General features: G+C 47.9%; 2 protein-coding genes across 6 annotated transcripts; one reads left to right on the top strand and one right to left on the bottom strand.

The window, feature by feature from the left end:
• Positions 1–831: 831 nt before the first annotated feature.
• Positions 832–5,040, top strand: rdm1 (RAD52 motif containing 1). 5 transcript variants are annotated; one of them, XM_080488633.1, is made up of 8 exons: positions 832–1,076; positions 2,345–2,469; positions 3,192–3,371; positions 3,472–3,600; positions 3,675–3,846; positions 4,124–4,222; positions 4,307–4,380; positions 4,460–5,039. In XM_080488633.1, exons 2-8 carry the CDS (start codon positions 2,371–2,373, stop codon positions 4,538–4,540), a joined length of 834 nt encoding a protein of 277 aa, XP_080344759.1. In that variant the 5' UTR covers positions 832–1,076; positions 2,345–2,370; the 3' UTR covers positions 4,541–5,039. The 5 variants fall into 5 exon arrangements, with proteins under 5 accessions (XP_080344759.1, XP_080344762.1, XP_080344760.1 ...); XM_080488636.1 differs by having other exon boundaries at positions 843–965; positions 3,198–3,371; positions 4,460–5,040; XM_080488634.1 differs by having other exon boundaries at positions 843–965; positions 4,460–5,040.
• A 935-nt stretch (positions 5,041–5,975) lies between these two features.
• On the bottom strand, positions 5,976–20,164 carry LOC308124271 (integrin alpha-3-like; the record flags this gene model as incomplete). The annotated part of the gene is made up of 28 exons (XM_080487194.1): positions 5,976–6,232; positions 7,913–8,009; positions 8,094–8,207; positions 8,352–8,450; positions 8,719–8,829; positions 9,322–9,507; positions 9,613–9,715; positions 9,842–9,919; positions 10,159–10,235; positions 10,319–10,402; positions 10,643–10,811; positions 11,455–11,552; positions 11,921–12,064; positions 12,776–12,909; positions 13,869–13,936; positions 14,020–14,097; positions 14,489–14,622; positions 15,033–15,121; positions 15,229–15,422; positions 15,503–15,656; positions 16,405–16,464; positions 16,757–16,849; positions 17,009–17,115; positions 17,270–17,406; positions 17,585–17,670; positions 18,291–18,418; positions 19,789–19,988; positions 20,045–20,164. 28 exons carry the CDS (start codon positions 20,162–20,164, stop codon positions 5,976–5,978), a joined length of 3,399 nt encoding a protein of 1,132 aa, XP_080343320.1.
• Positions 20,165–21,761: the final 1,597 nt, after the last annotated feature.

The following is a 21,761-nucleotide window of genomic DNA, read 5'->3' as shown; positions in this document are numbered from 1 at the left end:
CAGTTATCATCGGTACCAGGACCAGAAGAGACGGAGCAGCTGCTGCCTGGTTCCGTCGCGGAAGTTCGTCCAATACGAAGGACAAAGACGCGGATCCCGGGCTGCTTTTTTAAATGTTCTTATTAATCAAGGGAATCCTGTGTAAAATCACATGTTCATAAGCAGTAAGCAACCCGATATAGTCCGAATTAAGTGATTTAATGTGAATTCACATCTACGGGCAAATGATGAGAGACGGACGGAAGGTCTCTCCGTGAAGAGAAATAAAATCTGCACTTTGATTTTCGACTTTTTCTGGGGCCACGAAGGTGTTTTTTTTTTTTTTTTTTTTAGCCTCCGAATTTTGTTTTTCTTCAGCGGCCCTAAAACTTTTCCGTTGCAGAACAATAAAGAAGAAAAAGAGAAAAAAAACTTTAGAAAGAAAAGAAAAAGAACCAAATGATTCCGTCATTCATGGTGATTCTGGTCAATCTGCTTCAATTAAAGTATTTATAATACTTTTACCACTGGGATATTTTACCACTTCTATCTATCTATCTATCTATCTATCTATCTATCTATCTATCTATCTATCTATCTATCTATCTATCTATCTATCTATCTATCTATCTATCTATCTATCTGTCTGTCTGTCTGTCTGTCTGTCTGTCTATCTATCTATCTATCTATCTATCTATCTATCTATCTATCTATCTATCTATCTATCTATCTATCTATCTATCTATCTTATCCGAATGAATCAATAAATCAATGGTCTCTATAAGGACGCCGTGATTGGCCAGGTCACTGTGACGTCAGTCGACAATACCATTGGTTCCGGACTTTCCCCGCCCCCACCCGCCAGTTCGGTTTGAACTGTCGAAGTTAAACGTCACGGAGGATTTTCACTCGTTCACCAGCTGACGGATCAGCGTGTGCGCGTGAACGCAGCTGGCTGAGGTCGGTGCTCCCTGGACCGGGTGGAGGTAACGCGTTACTGAGGATTTTAACTTGTTAAAAGTGACGGAGCAACACGCGCTCCACAGCTTTCGGGGCACGTGCACGGACGTCACCGCGGAAAGATTTTTCTTCTGCAGGTAACGGGCAGCCGCACGTGAAGTTACTTTAATGTAACGCTCTTCTGTTGCGTTCTGTGATGAAGCGGACTTCCGGTTTACGTTAACGTTGCCGCCATATTGGTCCGGGCAGATTTCAGTTTTCGCTCATAAAGTCAACGTAATTCATCTTTTTAACCTGTGAAATCTTTTTTTTCACGATGTTTCCAGATGATTTATAAAATCATACTAATCTGTTTCATATGATATTTTATGAGACTAATGTTGATCAAACACTTTTCTTTCAGTATTACGACTGATTGAGAAGATTTCAAGTAATTGGAGAACACATTTTTAATTATCCTCTTCTTATTATAGATCATAAACTGCTGTGGGTTTTTCATATGGAAGCAAATATTTATCAAATTTTATTTTTTAAATGTATCAGCCGAAGTTCCTTTTCAATTTCAGGTTAAAACTGCATTTTTTGACTTATAAATAAAATTAATAATAAGTCGACCAAACTTCATTTTAATTTTCTTCTTGAAAACCGCTTATTCTGTGACTTAATTCAAAAAGAAAATGGCTTTTAAGATTTTCAAAAGATGCCCCAGCAAATAGTGACCAAAACTCCATTTGAAATGTCAAATTTGAAAGTTAAATTGGATTAGTAGAAATGCTTTTTCATTTCAAGGTTATAGCTGCATTATTTGTCTCATAAACAAGATTATTAATAAATCATCCAAACTGCTTTTTCTAACCCAGGTTCACCTTTTATGACAAAACTCAAGAGAAAAAACACAAACAGGACTGCACCACAAAAAAGAATCAAAATTAAATTCGACTTGGTGATCCAGAGCGATGCAGGAGAGTGACATCAACGGCCGCTCTGCCTCTGACGGCCTCTTGATGGCCGCTCTGCCTCACATCGTCACAGAAGAAGCAGTCTTGAAAAACAAAATGAGGTTTTGGCCGATGCATTAACGATCAGCTTTATGAGACAAATAATGCAGCTATGATTTTTAAGTGAAAAAGTATTTCTACTACTGCATTTTAATTTTCAAATCGCTTTACACATTCACCCATTCACACACACATTCACACACCAGCAGAGGCGGCCGCCATGCAGAGCTCAGTCGACCCACGGGGAGCAGTGTCTTGCTCAAGGACACTTCGGCATGTTGAGATGGGAATCGAACCGGCGGGCTGGGAGACGACCGCTCCGTGCGTTTCTATTTGCTGAAAGTGAAGCTCCACTCGTGTTTTTCTTGATTGTGTTTGAAACAGGCGACCTGTGTGTTTTCTGATAGACCCTGGTTCGTCTGGGTGCAGCAGGATGCAGGTGGACGTCCTGGAGTTCCAGGTTCCAGTGGAGAACAACAAGACTCTGTTTGTGTGGGACATCCAGCCCTGTTACTCCGAGGCTCACATCCAGGTGAGTCTAACGGATACTCGTCTTTCTTTCTTATTCTCAAATATATAAACTTCACACTGCTGTAGAATCAATAGTAAAAATAAGAAACTTCAAAAAAAAATTTCAGAAAAGTTGTCGTCTTCTTCTTCTTCTTCCTCTTCCTCTTCCTCTTCCTCTTCCTCCTCTCTACAGGAAAAAGAAACGGAGGGATAGAAATAATTTTCTCTTCCTTTCGTCAATTGGAAACAAAACATTTGCTCGGCTCAAAAACAGATTTTATTCCAATTAAACCATAAATAAGATCGGAAGTCTAAACTGAGACTTTTTACTATTTCATGCAAACTGTTATCGTCTGAATGTGACGACAACGAGCTGTGTTCACAGGCAGTGGTTTGAGCCATGCGGTGGTGACCAGTGGATGTTGTTATGCAGTCGGCTCATGTCGGACGTCCAGACTGTTTCCTGTTCAGACTTTTCTTCTGATTCCCTCAATGTTTTCAGTGCCATTGTTTATTATTATTATTATTATTATAAAAGGAAATGCGTGAGCAGTCCCAAAGTGCTTTACATTATTAATAACATTCACACACCATTGTAGGCTGCGGCCCTGCAAGGTTCTGTCATTAATCTTCTTATTATACATTATTATCATACATGCATTATACGGCCTGTTGGAGCTGTTGGTAGAGTTTCCAGAGCGGCTCTGTAACGTGGTTGAGGTTAACCAGCTGGTGTTCCGTCAGGAGCAGCTGCTCGCCGTCTTCGCGTCCTTCGGGCCGCTCTACCTGCTGAAGGTGAGTCTGAATGCCCCTCAGCAGCCGCCCGGGTTCTACGCCCTCGTCAAGTTCTACTCTGCTGCTCAGGCGGCCGCCGCTCAGAGACTCACAGACGGACAGTCGCTTTTCCAGAGCGCCGCTCTGAAGGTGAAGGCTCCTCCTCTTCTTCCTCATCCTCCTCCTCTTCATCCTCATCATCCTTCCTCTGTGTGTGTGTGTGTGTGTGTGTGTGTGTGCGCGCGTCCAGGTGAGACTCTCCTCCAAACAGACTCCTCACTTCCTGTTTGACAGACCCCGCCCCCTAAGCCACGCCCGCTGCCTGGAACTGGCCAATCACTGCTTAGGCTTCAATGGCTGGACCTCTGACATCATCCAGGTAAGCAGACGAGCACTTCCTGCTCCGGTTCAGGTGAGTTAGTGTGAGCTGGTGACAGTGTGTGTCATCTGTAGCTGACGGAGCTCCCTGCCGAGGGCGGCGAGGACGATGGTGGTGGCGGCGAGCAGCCGACTCCCGGCCACACGAAGACGCTGAAGTTCGGCTGTTTGCTGCAGCTGAGATTCCCTCAGCACGGAGTGACCACCAGGGGAGCAGCAGTGGTGGAGGACAGCTTCACCTGTACAGGTGACACTCTGCCCACAGCCTCACCTGTACAGGTGACACTCTGCCATGAGGAGCAGCAGTGGAGCATCTTCACACAGTTCTAGTCGAAACACTTCGAGATGAATGACGATATTTTTATTTCAGTCGCAACGTGTGTGACCAGGACACACACACAGAAGCTCAGGCTGCTCTTTGTGATGATTGTTTCTTCAGGGTTCTCATCAGATTAATGTCTGGTTGAAGGTGATGAAACCTTGTTAGTGCTCTGCTCACTATGATGCCCCCCCCCCCCCCCAAGGTCCAGAGGTCTTCCTCCAGAAACGCTGCAGACTTCACAAGATGGTCAGAGAAAAAGCTCTGGTTCAGGCCTTCACCTCCGTACTGCTCATACTGCTAGGTACTGGAGTACTGCAAATGCCAAAAGTACTACAATACTGCATCACAAGAGGGTAATAACAGATTACCGTGTGTGTGTGTGTAGGTAATGGTAAAGTGATGGTGGAGCTGAAACAAGCAGATCAGAACACGGATGATCCGACTGAAGAACTTTTGCAGGTAAAATCAGTTCTCTCTCTCTCACTCTCTCACTCTCTCTCTCGCTCTCATCCTCTCATCATGGTCTTGTGTATTTTAGGTCAATGAGTTTTCTTGGCCTGACGTTGGTGCTGATGAAGATGAGACTGAAGGTGAAGAGTTGGACCTGACGGTGTCATAGACGAAGGACCTGACGGTGTCATAGATGAAGGACCTGACAGAGGACCTGACGGTGTTGCAGACGGCTGTGGGGTCCTGAGAGATGGGCGGAGGCGTCGGTTGCGTTGCCTGTTTCAATAAGAAAAGACTGAGCCTCCATGTTGGTGGGCGTGTCCACCTCGCAGAGATGTTTGAGCCAGTCAGAGCAGAGGCGGGGCCGGGTCACTGTTGGAAGACCAAGGACGTGACTCAGGTGTTTCTCCTGGAGCATGATGGGAAAGTCACAGCATATCTGAAGTCTCAGCGGTGCTTTTATTGGCTGGCCAAGCTTAGGACGCCTCCTGCACTAATTCCGCAGGTAAAGAAGAGACTGACGTCTCTCATCACAGTCGGCTTTGGTAGTTTGTCTCAATAAATGTCACTTCCTGTGTGTCTGCAGGCTACAAACTGTTTCATGTGGTAACTGGAAACCTGGGTCTTAAAAGTATTAAAAGAAATTACAAATCTGCACTTAAAACCTTGAAAAGGTATTGTCGGTCTTACATTTTGTTTCCATATGTTTTTCTGCTGTTGTGTGTTTAAATGTGTCAAACGCCCCCGCTGTGAAAAAAGTACTATTACTGAGCCAGATGCTCTATAATCTGACTGTTATGGGAGGAAGATGCTCTATATTCTGGGCTCAGACCACAACGTCAATAAAAAAACGTTTAATATCATCAGCGTACAGTGACACCGTCCACCATGCAGCGACTTCACGTCAAATTTCACAACTTTACAAACGGGTGATAAAAAACAGGCAGTAAAAGTACACAACAATACAAAAAGTACACAATACAAAAAGTACACAATACTACAGTTTTTAACTTTAACAACGGTGAATTGAAAGTAGCGTAAATGACTTTAAAATCATCTGTACAGGAAACCAGGAGGTCAAAGGTCAACATTACCAACATCACAACCGTTAGGAACGTTACGAGAGGACTGAAGTGCTGGATCACTGTGGTCAGGTTTGGTCCTTCAAGGTGTGTATTGATTTCAGCTGGAGCCCTTTAAGAAATCAATCAATCTGAAAGGCAGAGAGCACACTGGGAATATGTAACACACACACACACACACTCACTAAAGCGTTTCCATGGCAGCAATAATGGCAATAACTGGCAGTGCGACCATCCGCTCTGTGATCGTTTGCTTTGGTCTGGTACCATTAACATGGATCAGTCTGGTCTGTTCTGACCCTGGGTGTGGTCCTCGTTTGGTCCCATTGGCTTTGGACTGTGTCTGGTTTTGGTCTGGTCTGTTTTGACCCAGGTTCTGGCTCTGTTTAGGTCCCATTAGCTTTGCCTGGTACAAGTTCAGTTGGAGCTGGTCTGGTTCTGGGGGTGTTTTGGTTTGGGTCTGGTCTGGTTCTGATTCAGGTTCAGGTTCTGTTCAGGAGGTGTTTTGGGATCTTGCTGGTCTCAGGGAGTCCAGGACGTGACCCAGTGTTTGGGCGATTTTCTGTTTCGAGTCGAGGAGACTTGGTCCTGGATCAGGAACCCATTGGCGTCCGCGTACGTCTGCTGGTCTCTACCCAGAATCCTCCCCTGGTGTAGCGCTGCACTGGACCACGTCCCCCGCCGCTCGAAAAACCCACACTGAGGAGGAAACGCAGAGTCAGACGACAGAATGACAGGCGCCGTGTGGCGAACGACTCGCTCCACAGCGTGGTGACCCACTGCCACCGCGTGGGGACCCACAGTCGTTCCCCACACACTGAATGACTGGTAAACAGTAAACACTGTAAACAGAGAGTAACCAGTAGAGTAAATAGTACAAAGATAGTAAACAGTAAATAGTAAACAGTAAGCAAAGAATAAACAGTAAACCAAGTCAACAGTACACAGGCAGTAAACAGAGAGTAAACAGTACACAGGCAGTAAACTGAGTAAACAGTACACAGGCAGTAAACAGTACTCAGAGAGTAAACAGTAAACAATGAATAAACAGTAAACAGATAGTAAATAGTATACAGGCAGTAAACAGAGTAAACAGTACTCAGATAGTAAACAGTTAATGATAAACAGTAAACAAAGAATAAACAGTAAACAGAGTAAACAGATAGTAAATAGTGCACAGGCAGTAAACAGAGTATACAGTTCTCAGAGAGTAAACAGAGAGAAAATGGTAAACAGATGGTAAACGGAGTGTAGGAGCTATTGTATGTGTGATATGTTGTTATTGTTTATGCTCTCTGTGTGTTGACTAGTCTGGCCTCGTGCAGGTACTACCTTCACCCACTAGGGGGAGCTCGGGCAATGTGAGGAGGAGATAAAGCCTCCAGGTGATTGAGACCGGGTGAGCAGGAAGGGGCAGGACGGGATTTGAGCCAAGAATAATATTCAACATTTATTTGGTTATTGTTGTAAACATAGGAAAAATGTAGGAACTGATGACTGATGAAAGCATCGACTGTTGGGAACGTAAAATCAATCAATGGATTAATTTATCAAAGGACAAGCGGCATTAGACATTGTTGCTCTGAACACCTTAGTCACCGTCCTCACCAGAGACTTTAACAGGTTCAGCTTCAGTGAAGTTCAAAACCTCATGTCAGTGAACTGGATCGTCATTCACCAGCTGATCGAGGGAAACAGTTTGGATCTTGATCGTTTTGGACAATGTGGGACAGGCCCTGCAGCTCAACGATCAATTATTGATCACAGACCAAGCTTGAACCTATGTGGTTCTTCAGGTTCTCATCAGTTTTAAATGGATCAGGTTTATATCTGGTTCTGGCGAGTTCTGGACTCTGGTGGTTCTCATTTTGTTGGGACTTGTTGACCTGGTTGGTTCTAATTGGTTCTGACGGGATCTGGTTTGTAATGGTTCTGGTTCTGACTGGATCTGGTTGAAGCTTGATCAGCAGCAGATTCCTTCAGCTGCCCCTCTGGACTTCAGGTATGTAGCTTCCAGCTATGGCCAATCAAACGTTGTGTGCACATGTGATTAGAAGAAGAGCATCTAATGTGTTGATAAAATGGGCATTTAAATGAACTGTGGTTTAAATGAAAGGTATTTTTGTATTTTGAGTTTCTGATTTTGACTATGTTTGTTTGGCTCATTGGACTGTGGTTCCAAGGTACAAATGAAAATATGAGGGTTGATGAGATCGTTGCCCCGTGGTGGTTCTCTGGTGAAACGACAACATTTTGCCTCTAAATGTTCTGTTATATTAACACAAAGGAATTCAATACATTAGAAGAACTACACGGGGCGAACAGTAAACAGTGTAAACAAACAGGGTAAAGAAAGAGAGTAAACAAACAGGCTGAAGAGAGACAGTAAACAATGAGCACCTGGTCCTTACAGTAGAGCTCGTTCTTTCTCTCTCTCTCTTTCTGTCAGAGATCCTCGCTCGGCCGCTCGCTCTCCGACGGTTGGACCTTCATGTGGGCCTTCTGGGTCTTGGCCTGGTACAGTTCCCTGGTGCTGGCTCTCCTGAAGAACCCACACTGCCCAGCAGGGGGGCGACACCACAGCACTCAGTTGACAGGTCCCTGGACCCTGACCTGGACCTTCTACAGGCCTCAACTTACCTTCCAGAGCAGCAGGCAGATCAGAGCCAGCAGAACCCCCCCGGCCAGAACCGAGACCACCATGATCCACACAGGGGCGCCGGAGTCCAGCTGCAGCGCCACGTCGGGGTAAACCTGGAACACCACCTGAGGGCGGAGCCGAGATGAGATGAGTGTCACGGACTGTAGGACGGTGTTGGGCCTGCGGGGATGATGCCCTGCTGGGGGGTAGTGGACACCCTGCTGGGGCGTAGTGGACACCCTGCTGGGGGGCCTCACCTCCGAACTCTGGGGCTCCATGTGGACCATTGGTTTGTCGGTGTGCAGCTTCAGAGTCACTCGGCCTCGAACCGTCACACTCCGGGCGTCGAGGTAATCCTGAAACAAAGACTCTGAGGTGAGAGGGCAGTGCGGCCACTAGGGGGCAGAAGAAACGCCACCACAGAGGCTTCGCAGGTCAAAGGTCATTTCACAACAACACCGAGACCAGACTGAAATGAACCGTGTGAAATGTGATTAACTGGATCTTCACTCGATGTTATGAAGTGAATCAGACGGAGGTCGTACCTCCATCAGGGTGGAGACGAATGGAAGTTTGGATGGAGATAGTACCTCCATCAGGGTGGAGACTAAAGGGGGGTCATACCTCCATCAGGGTGGAGTTCCACAGGCGGACTCGGACACTTAGAGTCGCAGAGCTGTTCATGTCCATCAGAGGACAGATGAAGGTCACGCAGCTCGCCCCCCGGAGACAATCCTGTGACATCATCATCATCATCATCATCATCATCATCATCATCCTAAAATGATTCCAATCACTGAGGAAACAACGCTTCCATCAACATTTCGTTGCACGATGTTACAAAGATGAAACTTTATTCTCGGTACTAAAACTCCTCTGATATAAAATATTCTCAGTGGTACGGTTTTTTTTCCACCGCGGTGCGTCCCCATGTTTGTACCAGTGTGTAGGACTTCATCCCCCATCCCTGCAGGTGCAAGACGGGTGGAGTGTTTCCAGTCTGCTCTTCCTGCTGCTGCTCCTGCTGCTGCTCCTGCTGCTGCTCCTCTTCCTCTTCCTGCCCCTCCTCTTCCTCTTCCTCCTCCTCCAGGCTCCTCCTCCTCCTCTCCTCCGACCGCTGAGCAGACGGGACACAGACGACAGTGAAACTGATGAAGCAGTTTGAACATGACCGGTCGATGCTGAACTGGACTGTGTGTGTTGTCGGGAGTGTGTTGCCGTGGTTACCAGCAGGTTGAGTGGGTTGATGATGTCACCGGGCGGAACACAGCGTTGCTCTGAAGCGCCGTCCACTCCTATCTCTCGTATCTCCGTGAGGTACAGCAGCCATTTCCCTGTGGTCGTCTCCCTTGGCCAATCGAATTCAACTGCCAGGTTGCCAAGGTGACCCATTGGCTTTCCATAGACCTGCACCTGTCAGCAGACACCTGGTCACACCTGGTACCACCTGATGACCCTGTTACAACCTGGTACCACCTAGTTACCTGGTTGATCAACACCTTCACCACCGAGACAAACCTGCAGGGTGAAGAGCAGAAGACTTCCAATGTCCTCCGTCTTCTTCATCGCAGATTCTCCGATCACATGACCGCTGAAGAAGGCGGGGCCAGGCGGTCGGATTCTGTCCAGAACGAGCCAATCAGAGCAGTCAGTCAGAGTTCTTCAGCTGTTATTGTTCCATGCTTTCATAATGTGAAGCTTCAGTTGGTGAATGATGGAGGAGACATGGCCTCCATCTCTTTCTTACAGAGTGAGCGACGTCTGCAGGGAGAACTCTACCAACATGGACACCGTCAGGGGGCGGAGCTCCGGCTGCTCGCTGAGCCTGAGGGAGCAAACACACAACACACTGAGTGATCAACTCCATCAGGACAGGTGGAGCCACCAGGTGGAGCCTCTAGGTGGAGTCTCCAGGTGGAGCCACAAGGTGGAGTCTCCAGGTGGGTTGATATGGACAGGTGGAGGTGTGGCTATTGGACCAGCAGGTAAACCAGTAAACTGGTGAATGGGTGAACAGGTATAGGTTGAATCGGTGAACAGGTGTACAGTGGAGGTGTTTGTTACGTGAACAACTGCAGGTGGGACCGGATCTCTCTGGTGTCCAGACTGATTTCAGGCTGGAACTTGATCAAGACCTGAACCTGGAGAAGGAGACGAACTGTGAGGGTGTGGTCCAGACTGACGGACTGGTGGTACTTGATGGTACCTGGTAGCTTGTCAGTACCTTCTGGTTGCTTCTGAAGGGGTTCCCGAGCTCACACAGCAGGACCTGGTCCTGGATCAAACAGTCCACAGAGGCCACGTCCCCCTGAAACACAAGACAGTGTCTGACAAGATCCGGAACCTGAGATCATGTATGGCTGGAAGTCTGCCGTCGGTACACCGGTACTCCACCTGCTCTAGTTAATCCACCTGCTCTAGTTACTCTCTGTACTTCATCTTAAACTATACCGACCCCACTTTCTTGACCTGCTTCTCACTGCCCCATTGACTTCTGGGTAATCTCAGTGATGTGACCCTCTGCCCTGCGGCTCTAGTTTCTCAGTACCTTGGTCTGAACTCCGGAGTAGAGCAGTGACGGCGGGATGCTGGCGGTGAGCACGGCGTTGTGAGCATCCTCTGCTGGTCGCCCCGGTGACGGCGTGTTGCTCACGGCAACTTCCAGAAACACTTTCTTGATGCTGGAGTCGTAGAACAACCGCTGACTGCCGTTCTGCCTGGAAACACAGGAGGATACAGACGTTCTGTTACCATGACGACCGAGTGACGGAGAGTTTCGTTCAGTCGGCAAACTGCGTCACACTGGAACTGTTCAGTCTGTGATCGATCGTTAACGATAACGATCAAATTAATGTTCACACTGCCGACATTTAATGCAGATCGTGACCCAACCTTAAATTCACTTCTACTTTCAAAGTAAAATACATTTTAATGATGTTTCACTTTCTTTTCAAGTTGGAGCCGAAATGTACAAAACAATCCTGTCGCCTTGGTTTTTAATCTGTTTCTTAATGTCATTAGTTTGTAATCTGGATGTTGGAGGAGGAAGATGCTCTATAATCTGCTCTTCTTAACATAAACAGATGATAGAGCATCGTCCTCCTCTAACCTCAGATTATAGAGCATCTTTGTACATTTGTACATTATTGACTTCTGGTACTTGGAGGTGAAACATTACAAGTAACTAGTACTTTTAATCTGCAGTGACAGGTAACTAGTTGGTACTTTTTCACTGGTTTTTCTGACTTTAATTTCCAGTAGAAATGGTAATACCAGTACTAGTAGTTAGTCACTTCCAGGACTAGTAGTAGTAGTGGTAGTAGTACCATTAGTAGCAGTAGTAGTAATAGTAGTACTCACTCCATGAAGGGCTTCAGGTTGCCGTCGGTGAACCGGGCCTCCATCTGCAGGTTGCTATGGCAACGGTTGTCGAGGCCACAGGACTTCTGGATGTGGATCTGAGAGACCAGAGAGAAGACCTGAACCAGGGACCCTGAATCAGAAACCGTCTGGGAAAAACAGACCCCGGATAAGTTCTAACCCTGATTCTTCCTCTGGTCCATACGGACCCGGGTCCTATGTGGTTCTTCAGGTTCTCATCAGTTTTAAATGGATCAGGTTTATATCTGGTTCTGGTGAGTTCTGGACTCTGGTGGTTCTCATTTTGTTGGGTCTTGTTGACCTGGTTGGTTCTAATTGGTTCTGACTGGATCTGGTTTGTAATGGTTCTGGTTCTGACTGGATCTGGTTCCTATTGAGTTTCAGTACATTTTACTTCCTTTCCTTGTTCTGGTGACCCGGGCCTTGGGGGTCCTGATGGGTCTACCTGGGTCCTGATGGGCTGAGGGGTCTGGCTCAGCACGGGGAAGCGGTTCAGGTCCTGGACTGCAGGTCTTTTGTTGGGCAGCTTCTGGTCCAGAGACACATTGAGGGAGAAGACCAGGGGGTCCACTTGGTCCTGGATCGGAGTCTGCAGAGGAAAACACCAAGACCTGGACCTCAACATGGATGCAGCTCAGTAGGTGGAGCTTCTTGTCCAGAGTGACGATCGTCACTGACCAATCAGCAGACGGCAGCATTGTAGCTCCGCCTTATGGAACCGTACCAATCTGCAAGCTCCTTCAACGGAGGGGTGACCGAAAAACGGTAACTGTTACGGTACGTTAACGGGACTTTAGGTACCGTCCACAACTTTGTCAGCGGAGCCGCCTTGTTCTATCAAACAGTCCCGTGGAACCGGGTCTTTAAGGACTCTAAAGGACTGTGGATCCAGGTTCTCATGGTCTACCGGAGCACCCGGGTTCCAGCCTTCAGACTTTAATGTGAACCAACAGAAGGAATCTGAACAAACAGGATTCTAGACTGGATGAAGATCAGACGTCTCAAAACCGGAGATGTCAACAGGACGGGGCGAGAAGAGACGGGACGGGTTGGGTGAGAAGAGACGGGTCATGGCTAGAAGACACGAGACGGGCCGAGAAGAGACGGGAGTCTGAATGTTGTGACGAAAAACACTGACAATTTTTAAAAATGATGATTCATGAAGACGGAGCGGCTGCAGGGTGTGTGTGTGTGTGTGTGTGTGTGTGTGTGTGTGTGTGTGTGTGTGTGTGTGTGTGTGTGTGTGTGTGTGTGTGTGTGTGTGTGTGTGTGTGTGTGTGTGTGTGTGTGTGTGTCTCACCAGCAGGCCCACTCTGAGGGTCTTACACCCTCCTCTGGACAGTGACCAGTAACCGGAGAACTCGCTGCCGCTGTCCCTGAATCGGAGGCGGGGCTTGAGGTTGGTGACATCAGCAGCGACGGTGAAGTGAACCCCTGAGAGACGAACACACACCGTGCTCAGAAAGAAATGGTTTCAGTCTCCGTGATCAATAATCACTGATCAGAATTTCAAATGATTGATTCTTTATTTCAATGGATCCAATCGATCAATCGATCAGACAGTTCAGCTCAGCTTCAGGCTGCCCTTGTTTCTGATTGGTCAAATAATGAGACATCTTGAACATTGTGTGTGTGTGTGTGTGTGTGTGTGTGTGTGTGTGTGTGTGTGTGTGTGTGTGTGTGTGTGTCCCAGACATCATAATATCAGTCGGTATAATACGATTCATCATTCGGGGAAGAACACATGAGACGAGAGGACAAGCAAGGACACCACATGATGTCATTGTGTGTGTCTGTCTGTCTGTGTGTCTGTGTGTGTGTGTGTGTGTGTGTGTGTGTGTGTGTGTGTGTGTGTGTGTGAGAGGGGGGGGGGGTGTCATAGCAACAGCTTGACCTCATCTGTCATTGGTCAATTAGCAGACTGTAGGACAGACAGAACTCCTAGTGTGTGTGTGTGTGTGTGTGTGTGTGTGTGTGTGTTTGTTGATTAATAGCTGAAGTGAAATGACAGCACCGTCCTGACCACACACACACACACACACACACACACACACACACACACACACACACACACACACACGCACGCAGAGTAATCTCGTTAATGTAATTAACAAATTCTGACCATAAACAGACTTATTAGTTCACAAAGGAACCTAGAGCAGACTGGAGAGTGGGTTGGGTGGAGGGTAGTGTGGGGGGGTGGGGGGCTGCAGGACAGTAAAAAGCAAACTGCCCTGTTGTGTTTTCTTGACGGTGGACGGCGGTGCCCTCACAGATGGTGGCAGTGTTCCTCAGTGAGAATGACCCAAACACAACATGAGTGGCGTTAATATTCTACTTCCTGTTCTGGACGCTCATCGTGTGGAGCAGTTTGACATCAAGCCGTGACTCACTGATGTTGTCTCTGCTGCTGGTCTCTCCATTGCTGAACACGAAGGAGAAACACACCTCCACCTGAATACTGACACAGCAGACCGGTAGCATTGCATTAGCATCTCATTAGCATCTCAGCATTTAGCAGCAGAGTTCAGCGGTGATTCTCACCAGAAGTCGCAGACGACCGGGTCGACGATATCGGGAGAAACTCTGAGTGTTTTATTGAGGTGGATGATGGGACGAGCCCTGTGGAGCCAAGCAACCAAAGAAGTTATTGAACTAAATAGATTAACCAACCAACCAACCGACCAACCAAAGAAATAATTGAAGAACTAATGAGATTAACCAACCAACCAATTAACAACCAACCAAAGCAATCATTGAACAACTAATTAGATCAATCGACCAACCAACCAATCATTTAACCAATTAACCAAACAACCAACCAATCTAGACATTAGTACAAAGTACACCTGTGTAGAGTATAATGATGCTTGGTAGACAACACCTGAGCTTAAAGTATTAGACAGTAATACTCAGAAAACAGAAACAGAAGATAGTTGTAGTTGGAAGACGACAGTAGAAATCAACAAAGGGTACGCAGTATGGTGACCCAGCAGAGTACAGGAAGTAGTACCTGAGTAAAGCCACGGTGTCGTCCAGAGAGCCGACCAACAGGTCCGGGTATTGGTTCCCGTCAACATCGAGTCCTGCAGACAGCGAGTACCCGAAAGTCTTGAACCCCGGGGAGATCCTGCTGCCCTGGACCACCTGTCCAGAGAGAGTACCTGTCAGGACCAGGTCCAGGTCCACCTGTCAGGACCAAGTCTACCAGTCAGGTCCAGGTCCACCTGTCAGGACCAAGTCTACCAGTCAGGACCATGTCTACCAGTCAGGTCCAGGTCCACCTGTCAGGTCCAGGTCTATCGGTCAGGTCCAAGTTCAGGTCCTGGTTTCAGGTTCAGGTTTCTTGTTCAGTCTGAATCCAGGTTTGGCCTAAACATCTGGGTTCAGTTACTATCAGGTTTTGGTTTGAATTGATTATTGATCAGGTTTGTGAAGGATCAGAGGTTTAATTGATCTGGGGTTGGTTCTGGTTCTGGCCTTAACTGATGTGTGTGTGTGTGTGTGTGTGTGTGTGTGTGTGTGTGTGTGTGTGTGTGTGTGTGTGTGTGTGTGACCTGGCTCGGGTCTGGAGAGACCCCCCGGCTGCTCCCGGTCCAGATCATCACCGTCCCGCTTTCATGGAACGGAGCCCCGACTGCGAAGTCTGTACCCGAACGATGACATCACAGAAATCACTGCACTGATCGATGACATCACTGGACCGATCGATTACTGAGTGTTGGCATTCGATGACAGGCCCCGCCTCCTCACCTTGGAAGCCGTCCTGGTTGACGTCTCCGGCGGCGGCGAGTGACATCCCGAAGGCCGATCCCTTCGGCCCCCTCAGCACGGTGCTGGGCTCCGAGCCGACCCGCCCTCCTTGGTTCAGGTAGACGTATACAGCGCCGCCCGCCTCCTGCTGGCGGTGGAAGTAAAACGGAGCGCCCACCAGCAGGTCGCTCCACCTGCAGGACGCACGCCGTCAGACTCGGGTTTTCACAACACCAATCAGAACGACACCTCGCCACGCCCCCCGTGCTCGTACCCGTCACCGTTGAGGTCGGCGGTCGCCACGGCGTTACCGAAGTATGAGCCCATCTGTTCGCCACGTAGAGTCTGCAGAGTCACCAGCCGGCCAGAGCGTTTCACCGCGAGTAGCACGGAGCCCCGAGCGTCTTCTTTACTGTCCCTTGGAGCTCCTGTTCAAGATCAATCAATCAGTATACCCGATCAATACACCCAACTAATACATCCCATCAACACACCCGATCAATACTTCTTATCAAAACATCCCATCAATATACCCGATCAATACATCTAATCAATGCACCCGATCCAGAAATAAGCATCTGAAGAATGCCACTTATCAATAACCAATCAATAAACCTATCAATTGACTAATCAATACCACATTTGTCACCCATATCAACACGCCAGCCAACCCAGGGATCAATATATTCATCAATCACCAATCAAAACAGCAATCAAAAACATCAATTATTTGTTAATACACTGATCAAAACACTTCAATACTGGAATCAACATAATCAATAACCAATTTATTCAATAATGAGTTAATTAATTATTCAACAAATCACTCCCTGAACATTACACTAAACCCCTCACCAATCAACACACCAATAAATAATCAATTCAATAACGAATACACCAATCAATTCTTCACAAATACACCAATGAGCACATCAATCAACACAATGATCAATTCATCAATCAATCATACATATATCATACATATATATATAATCAATACTCTCATTAATACACTGCTGAATCTACAAACCAATAAATAACTAATAAACTGATCAATAACCAACCAATATACCCATCATGAGTCCAATGGTTGGCTATTCAATACATTAATCAATTCACTAATCAATGAATCAGCAGGTCGGTCCAGCTGCTTTCTGATTGGAAGCCGTCAATCACCTGTAACGATGGTTTCTTCTTCTTCAGAGAGAAGTCGTCTGGACTGAGTGACGGAATATCCTGGAACAAGAAGGGGAAGATGCTCTATAATCTGGATTAGAGGAGGAAGATGCTCTATCATCTGGATTTTAGATGAAGATACTGTATAATCTGGATTAGAGAAGGAAGATGCCCTATAATCTTTATAATCTGTATGTTAGAGGAAGAAGATGCTCTGTCATCTGGATTTTAGATGAAGATGCTCTATAAAACCTGGACGTTCGCTCTTCAGACAAAAGTACTGCAGTAATAGCAACAGATTACTTCATGAAGAGTTAACTGAGCAGTGAGGACATTTAAAGGGACAGAGCACCGATGTAAACGCTCCTGCGGTCCATGTTGGAGAACGAAGTCTTCTGGGTGTCGAAGTCATCGTCTGGGTTCATCCAGGAGACGTGAACGTTGCCTGAACACACACACACACACACACACACACACACACACACACACACACACACACACACACACACACACACACACACATTGATTTTACCAGTTAAAACAACTCCAGAGGTGAAAAGTGTACAGTACAGTACAATAGAGTACAATAGAGTACAGTAGACACCTTGCCATTCGTAACTTCCAGGTGATCCGACGATGACTTCAGTCTGAGTGATGAAGGCCGAGATCCCCATCGTGCACATGACCTCCCCGCTGACATCACCCAGGTGACTACACGCACACGCACGCACGCACGCACACACACACACACACACACACACACACACACACACACACACACACACACACACACACACACACACACACAAAGAGCAGGTGAGGTGGGCGGAGCCACACTGGGTCAGGTGACCTCCAGTGTGTGTACCTGCAGAGCTGCTCGGGGTTCTGCCAGAGCAGGTCGCTGACATTGTACTGCAGGTCGTTTCCACGGAGATAACACCGGCCAATCATGTGCCGGAGTTTAAAGGCTCCGTAGAGTTTAACAAAACGGTGACCACATGCCTGCACACACCGGGACAGGTGGGTCAGTCGGTGGTTCTATTCAGTTCTACTCATTGTTTACAGTAATAGTACTATCTGCAGTAAAACTACATGAACTCCTCATGTTGGGGAAACTTCAGTGAAACATCAAAATGGAACAACGTTCAAACTGTGTCGTCCAATGAGAAGCCAGACTCACCAGGACCCTCCCACCAGGTCGGCCCTGACTGGCTACTGACACGCCCAGCCACATGTCTTCAACCAGGTCCTCAGACTGGTTCAGGTCTGGAAGGCAGGAGAGACCGAGAGGATTCAAACTTTATTCAACGTTCAGCTGCTTCATGTTGCACGCTATTGGTGTAGTATATCTGTGTGTGCATCGACTCCTGTGTTTTATGGTTTTTTTTACAGCTTAAAAGCCCTTCTGGTGTGTGTGTGTGTGTGTGTGTGTGTGTGTGTGTGTGTGTGTGTGTGTGTGTGTGTGTGTGTGTTTAAAAGCAGCAGATAAAGCAGGAACAGAAGAGAACTGTCACTCAGAGCTGAGGGATGGACTACCCATAATGCACCAGGACACTGATATTATCAGGCAGGAAGTCAATCAGCTGATGGGAATTGTGGGATAATGATCTCTGCATACAGCTGGTGGACTTGATGTAACGACAGTACTGCCACCCCCCACCCCCCCACTCCACTCTATGGCCACACCAGTGACCCCCGTCACCCCCTAGAGCAACCCCCCCCCCGCCTCCTGTGCTATGTTGCCCCCCCAGTGATTAATCGCTGATGGACGGATGATCAATAGTTGATTGACAGCTTGTGATGATCGATAGCTGGACTGAGAGAAGGCGGTCCTCACATCATCACTACAAGTCTCTTTGTTAAGGTGCTGGACAGGTGAGATTTACCTGGATTGATGAGCTCCATCCTCCTGCAGTCTGATTGGTCGGCAGTGATGGGACAGCTGTACACACCTCCTGTTCGATTGGCCGGGACTTTTGGCTCCGCCTTCTCCTTTGGAGCGCCAACCAATAGCCTGCCCGAGAGGACGAGGGTGGCAGAAGCCACCAGTTAACAGGGGCACCAGTTAAACCGAAACACCGGACAGTGAGGCACGAGCATAACGAGCCACATTTTGTATAATATTAATAAATATATAAAAATATGTACTATTTAATTTATTATTTGAGCTGCTATTCAATGGATGTTCGCGCTGCATCATATCAGGGGTGATGACTTGGGCACGATGGTCGTACTGTATTGTCATGAAAAATGACCGGGTTGAGCCGAATAGAGCAGAGTAGGGCAGAGTAGGGCCGAGCAACAGTTCAGCTGTGATGAAGAAACGTCTGAAGGACGGAGACACGCAGGGACAGACAATGTCAGATGGAGGACACGCCTCCTCCTGCTCCTCCTTCACCACCTCCTCCTATTCCTCCTCCTGTTTCTCCTCCTCCTCCTCTTCAGAGGGTGTGACACATCAGGACGAAGGACATTAGAGACTCGACACACAAACTATCTGAATAAAGGCGGTCAGAACCAAAGCAAAGAGGAAGAGGTGAAGTCTACACTGACTGACCTGGACCAGACCGGACCGGGACCGGGACCAGGACCAGGACCAGGACCAGACTAACCTGGACTGGACTGGACTGACCTGGACCTGACTGGACCGGGACCGGACTGAGACTTCAGGTTACGTCTGGGCTCATGGAGGAGTGTGTGTGTGTGTGTGTGTGTGTGTGTGTGTGTGTGTGTGTGTGTGTGTGTGTGTGTGTGTGTGTGTGTGTGTCATCATCATCATCCAGTTAGAGAGCATGAGGAGACGGTTGTCATGGTGACTGGAGCTCTGTCACCTCTGAGTGACCTCCAGCTCTGCAAGGCTCCGCCCCTCATTCCGCTGGTTGATTATTTATTTCAATCAGAACAGAACCATACGCTCTGGAGCGGTCGCGTTCTAACAGAACCAGGCGCTCTGGAGGCGTCTGGTTGTAACAGAACCAGACGCTCTGGAGGTGTTGTGTTATGAACGAAGCCTCAGTCTGACTGAAGTCCAGATTATCTGAACGTCTCCAAATCAACAATCTGAATCTCCACTCTCCGTTTAACTTTAAAATGTTGGCAGTTTGCTCACATGATCACTGACCTCCACCCTCTTCCACCCCTCCATCCTACCTTCATTCTCCACTCTTCCACTTCTCCACCCTCCACCCTACCTCCATCCGCCTCCATCCACTCCACCCCTCCGTCCACCCTCCAGTTGTACTCAGAGGTACTTGGCAGGTGTGTACTCAGCAGGTATGTACTCTCAGGTACCCAGGTGTGTACTCACAGGTACTCAGGTGTGTACTCGGTGTGTACTCACAGGTACTCGGCAGTGTACTCACAGGTACTCAGGTGTATACTCACAGGTACTGGCCGGTCTTCAGGTCTTGGTGCAGAGCGACCGACAGTCCAAACAAACTTCCTTCTCGTCCAGTTTTAATCAGCGGGAACGACGTGTCCATGTTGAACGCTGCACACACCCCCACACACACACTGAGCGTCACACACACTCCCACGCACACACTCAGCGCCACACACACTCCCGGTGCCATTGAGACGAGAACCTGAGAACAAAACACAACAAAATATTTGTCAAACAGCGGGAAACACCTGGTCTGACTCCTGGTCCGATATCCATCAGCTGTTCCAACCCCTGGTCCAGCACCTGGTGCAACACCTGGTCCAACACCTGGTCCAACACCTGGTCCAACACCTGTCCGACTCCTGATCCAACATCCATCACCTGGTCCAACTCCTAGTCCAACACCTGGTCTGACTCCTGATCCAACATCCATCACCTGGTGCAACTCCTGGTCCAACACCTGGTCCAACATCCATCACCTGTTCCAACACCTAGTCCAGCACCTTGTGCAACACCTGGTCCAAAACCTGGTCCGACTCCTGATCCAACATCCGTCACCTGATCCAACACCTGGTCCAACGTGTAACACCTTTATCAAACACCTGGTCCAACACCTATTCCGACTCCTGGCCAACATCCATCACCTGGTCCAACACTTCATCCAACATAGAACACCTGGTCCAGCACCTGGTGCAACACCTGGTCCAACACCTGGTCCAACACCTGTCCGACTCCTGATCCAACATCCATCACCTGGTGCAACTCCTGGTCCAACACCTGGTCCAACATCCATCACCTGTTCCAACACCTGGTCCAGCACCTTGTGCAACACCTGGTCCAAAACCTGGTCCGACTCCTGATCCAACATCCGTCACCTGATCCAACACCTGGTCCAACGTGTAACACCTTTATCAAACACCTGGTCCAACACCTATTCCGACTCCTGGCCAACATCCATCACCTGGTCCAACACTTCATCCAACATAGAACACCTGGTCCAGCACCTGGTCCAACACCTATTTTGACTCCTGGTCCAACATGTAACACCTGGTCCAACACCTGGTCCAACGACTAGTTCAACATCAATCACTTGGTCCAAAACCTCATCCAACATCCATCACCTGGTCCAACTACTGGTCCAGCACCTGGTCCAGCACCTCGTCCAACATCCATCACCTGGTCCAACACCGGATGCTCTCCCTTCTCTGTCCCAAACATAACATCAGAAAGTCTCCTCCTCAGTCTGGGTCTGTAGAAAGTCTATTCTATTCAGTTGTATGAGAAAAAGTAACGTAACTCTGTTCATGAATATAAATGTAGTGTTTATTTACTTTTCTTTGCATTAAGGGGGCCTGTTTGTTCTGGTTTTGTCCTGTAGAGTCCAGATCCTCCTCCCCGGGTGGAGCAGCCACAGGTTGTTTGATTTGTGTTTCTGTATGAATGTATGAATGTGACGACCCGCTGCACAGCACAGCTCCCTGGTTCAGGTACGACAGTAGACAGTGGGCTCAGTAGTGACATTACAAAGTAATAGAGTACTTCATCCCTGCAGTTCAGTCTCAGGTCCTCCCTGAATGAAGCTCAAAACCACAGAAGAAGAAACTCTGACCTGCTCTTCTTTTCTGTCTGTCGGTGACGGAGAGTCCTGGTTTGATTCCCGCTCTGCTCCGTCTGAATCCTCCTCCGCCTGCTGCTCAGGGAGTCTGCTGACGGAGGAGAAGCCTCTTCTACTTAATCTTTCCTCCTCCTCAAGCCCCTCCCCCTCACCTTCCTCATCATCATCCTCCTCTCATTCTACAGCTGAGCAACCTCAAATGCAATCATCTCTTTCTCTCTCTCTCTCTCTCTCTCTCTCTCTCTCTCTCTCTCTTGTTATCTGATGCTGGGACAAAGGACGTCTGATTGCAACAGGAAGTCCCACGTTGAGAGAAAAACACTTTGATTAAAGTGGAAACATGAATAATGTTTTGTTTTG

Source organism: Lipophrys pholis (genome assembly GCF_963383615.2).
Source record: "Lipophrys pholis genome assembly, chromosome: 19".
In the NCBI taxonomy this organism is placed as follows: Eukaryota; Metazoa; Chordata; class Actinopteri; order Blenniiformes; family Blenniidae; genus Lipophrys; species Lipophrys pholis.
This window is presented reverse-complemented; position numbering and strand designations above follow the sequence as displayed.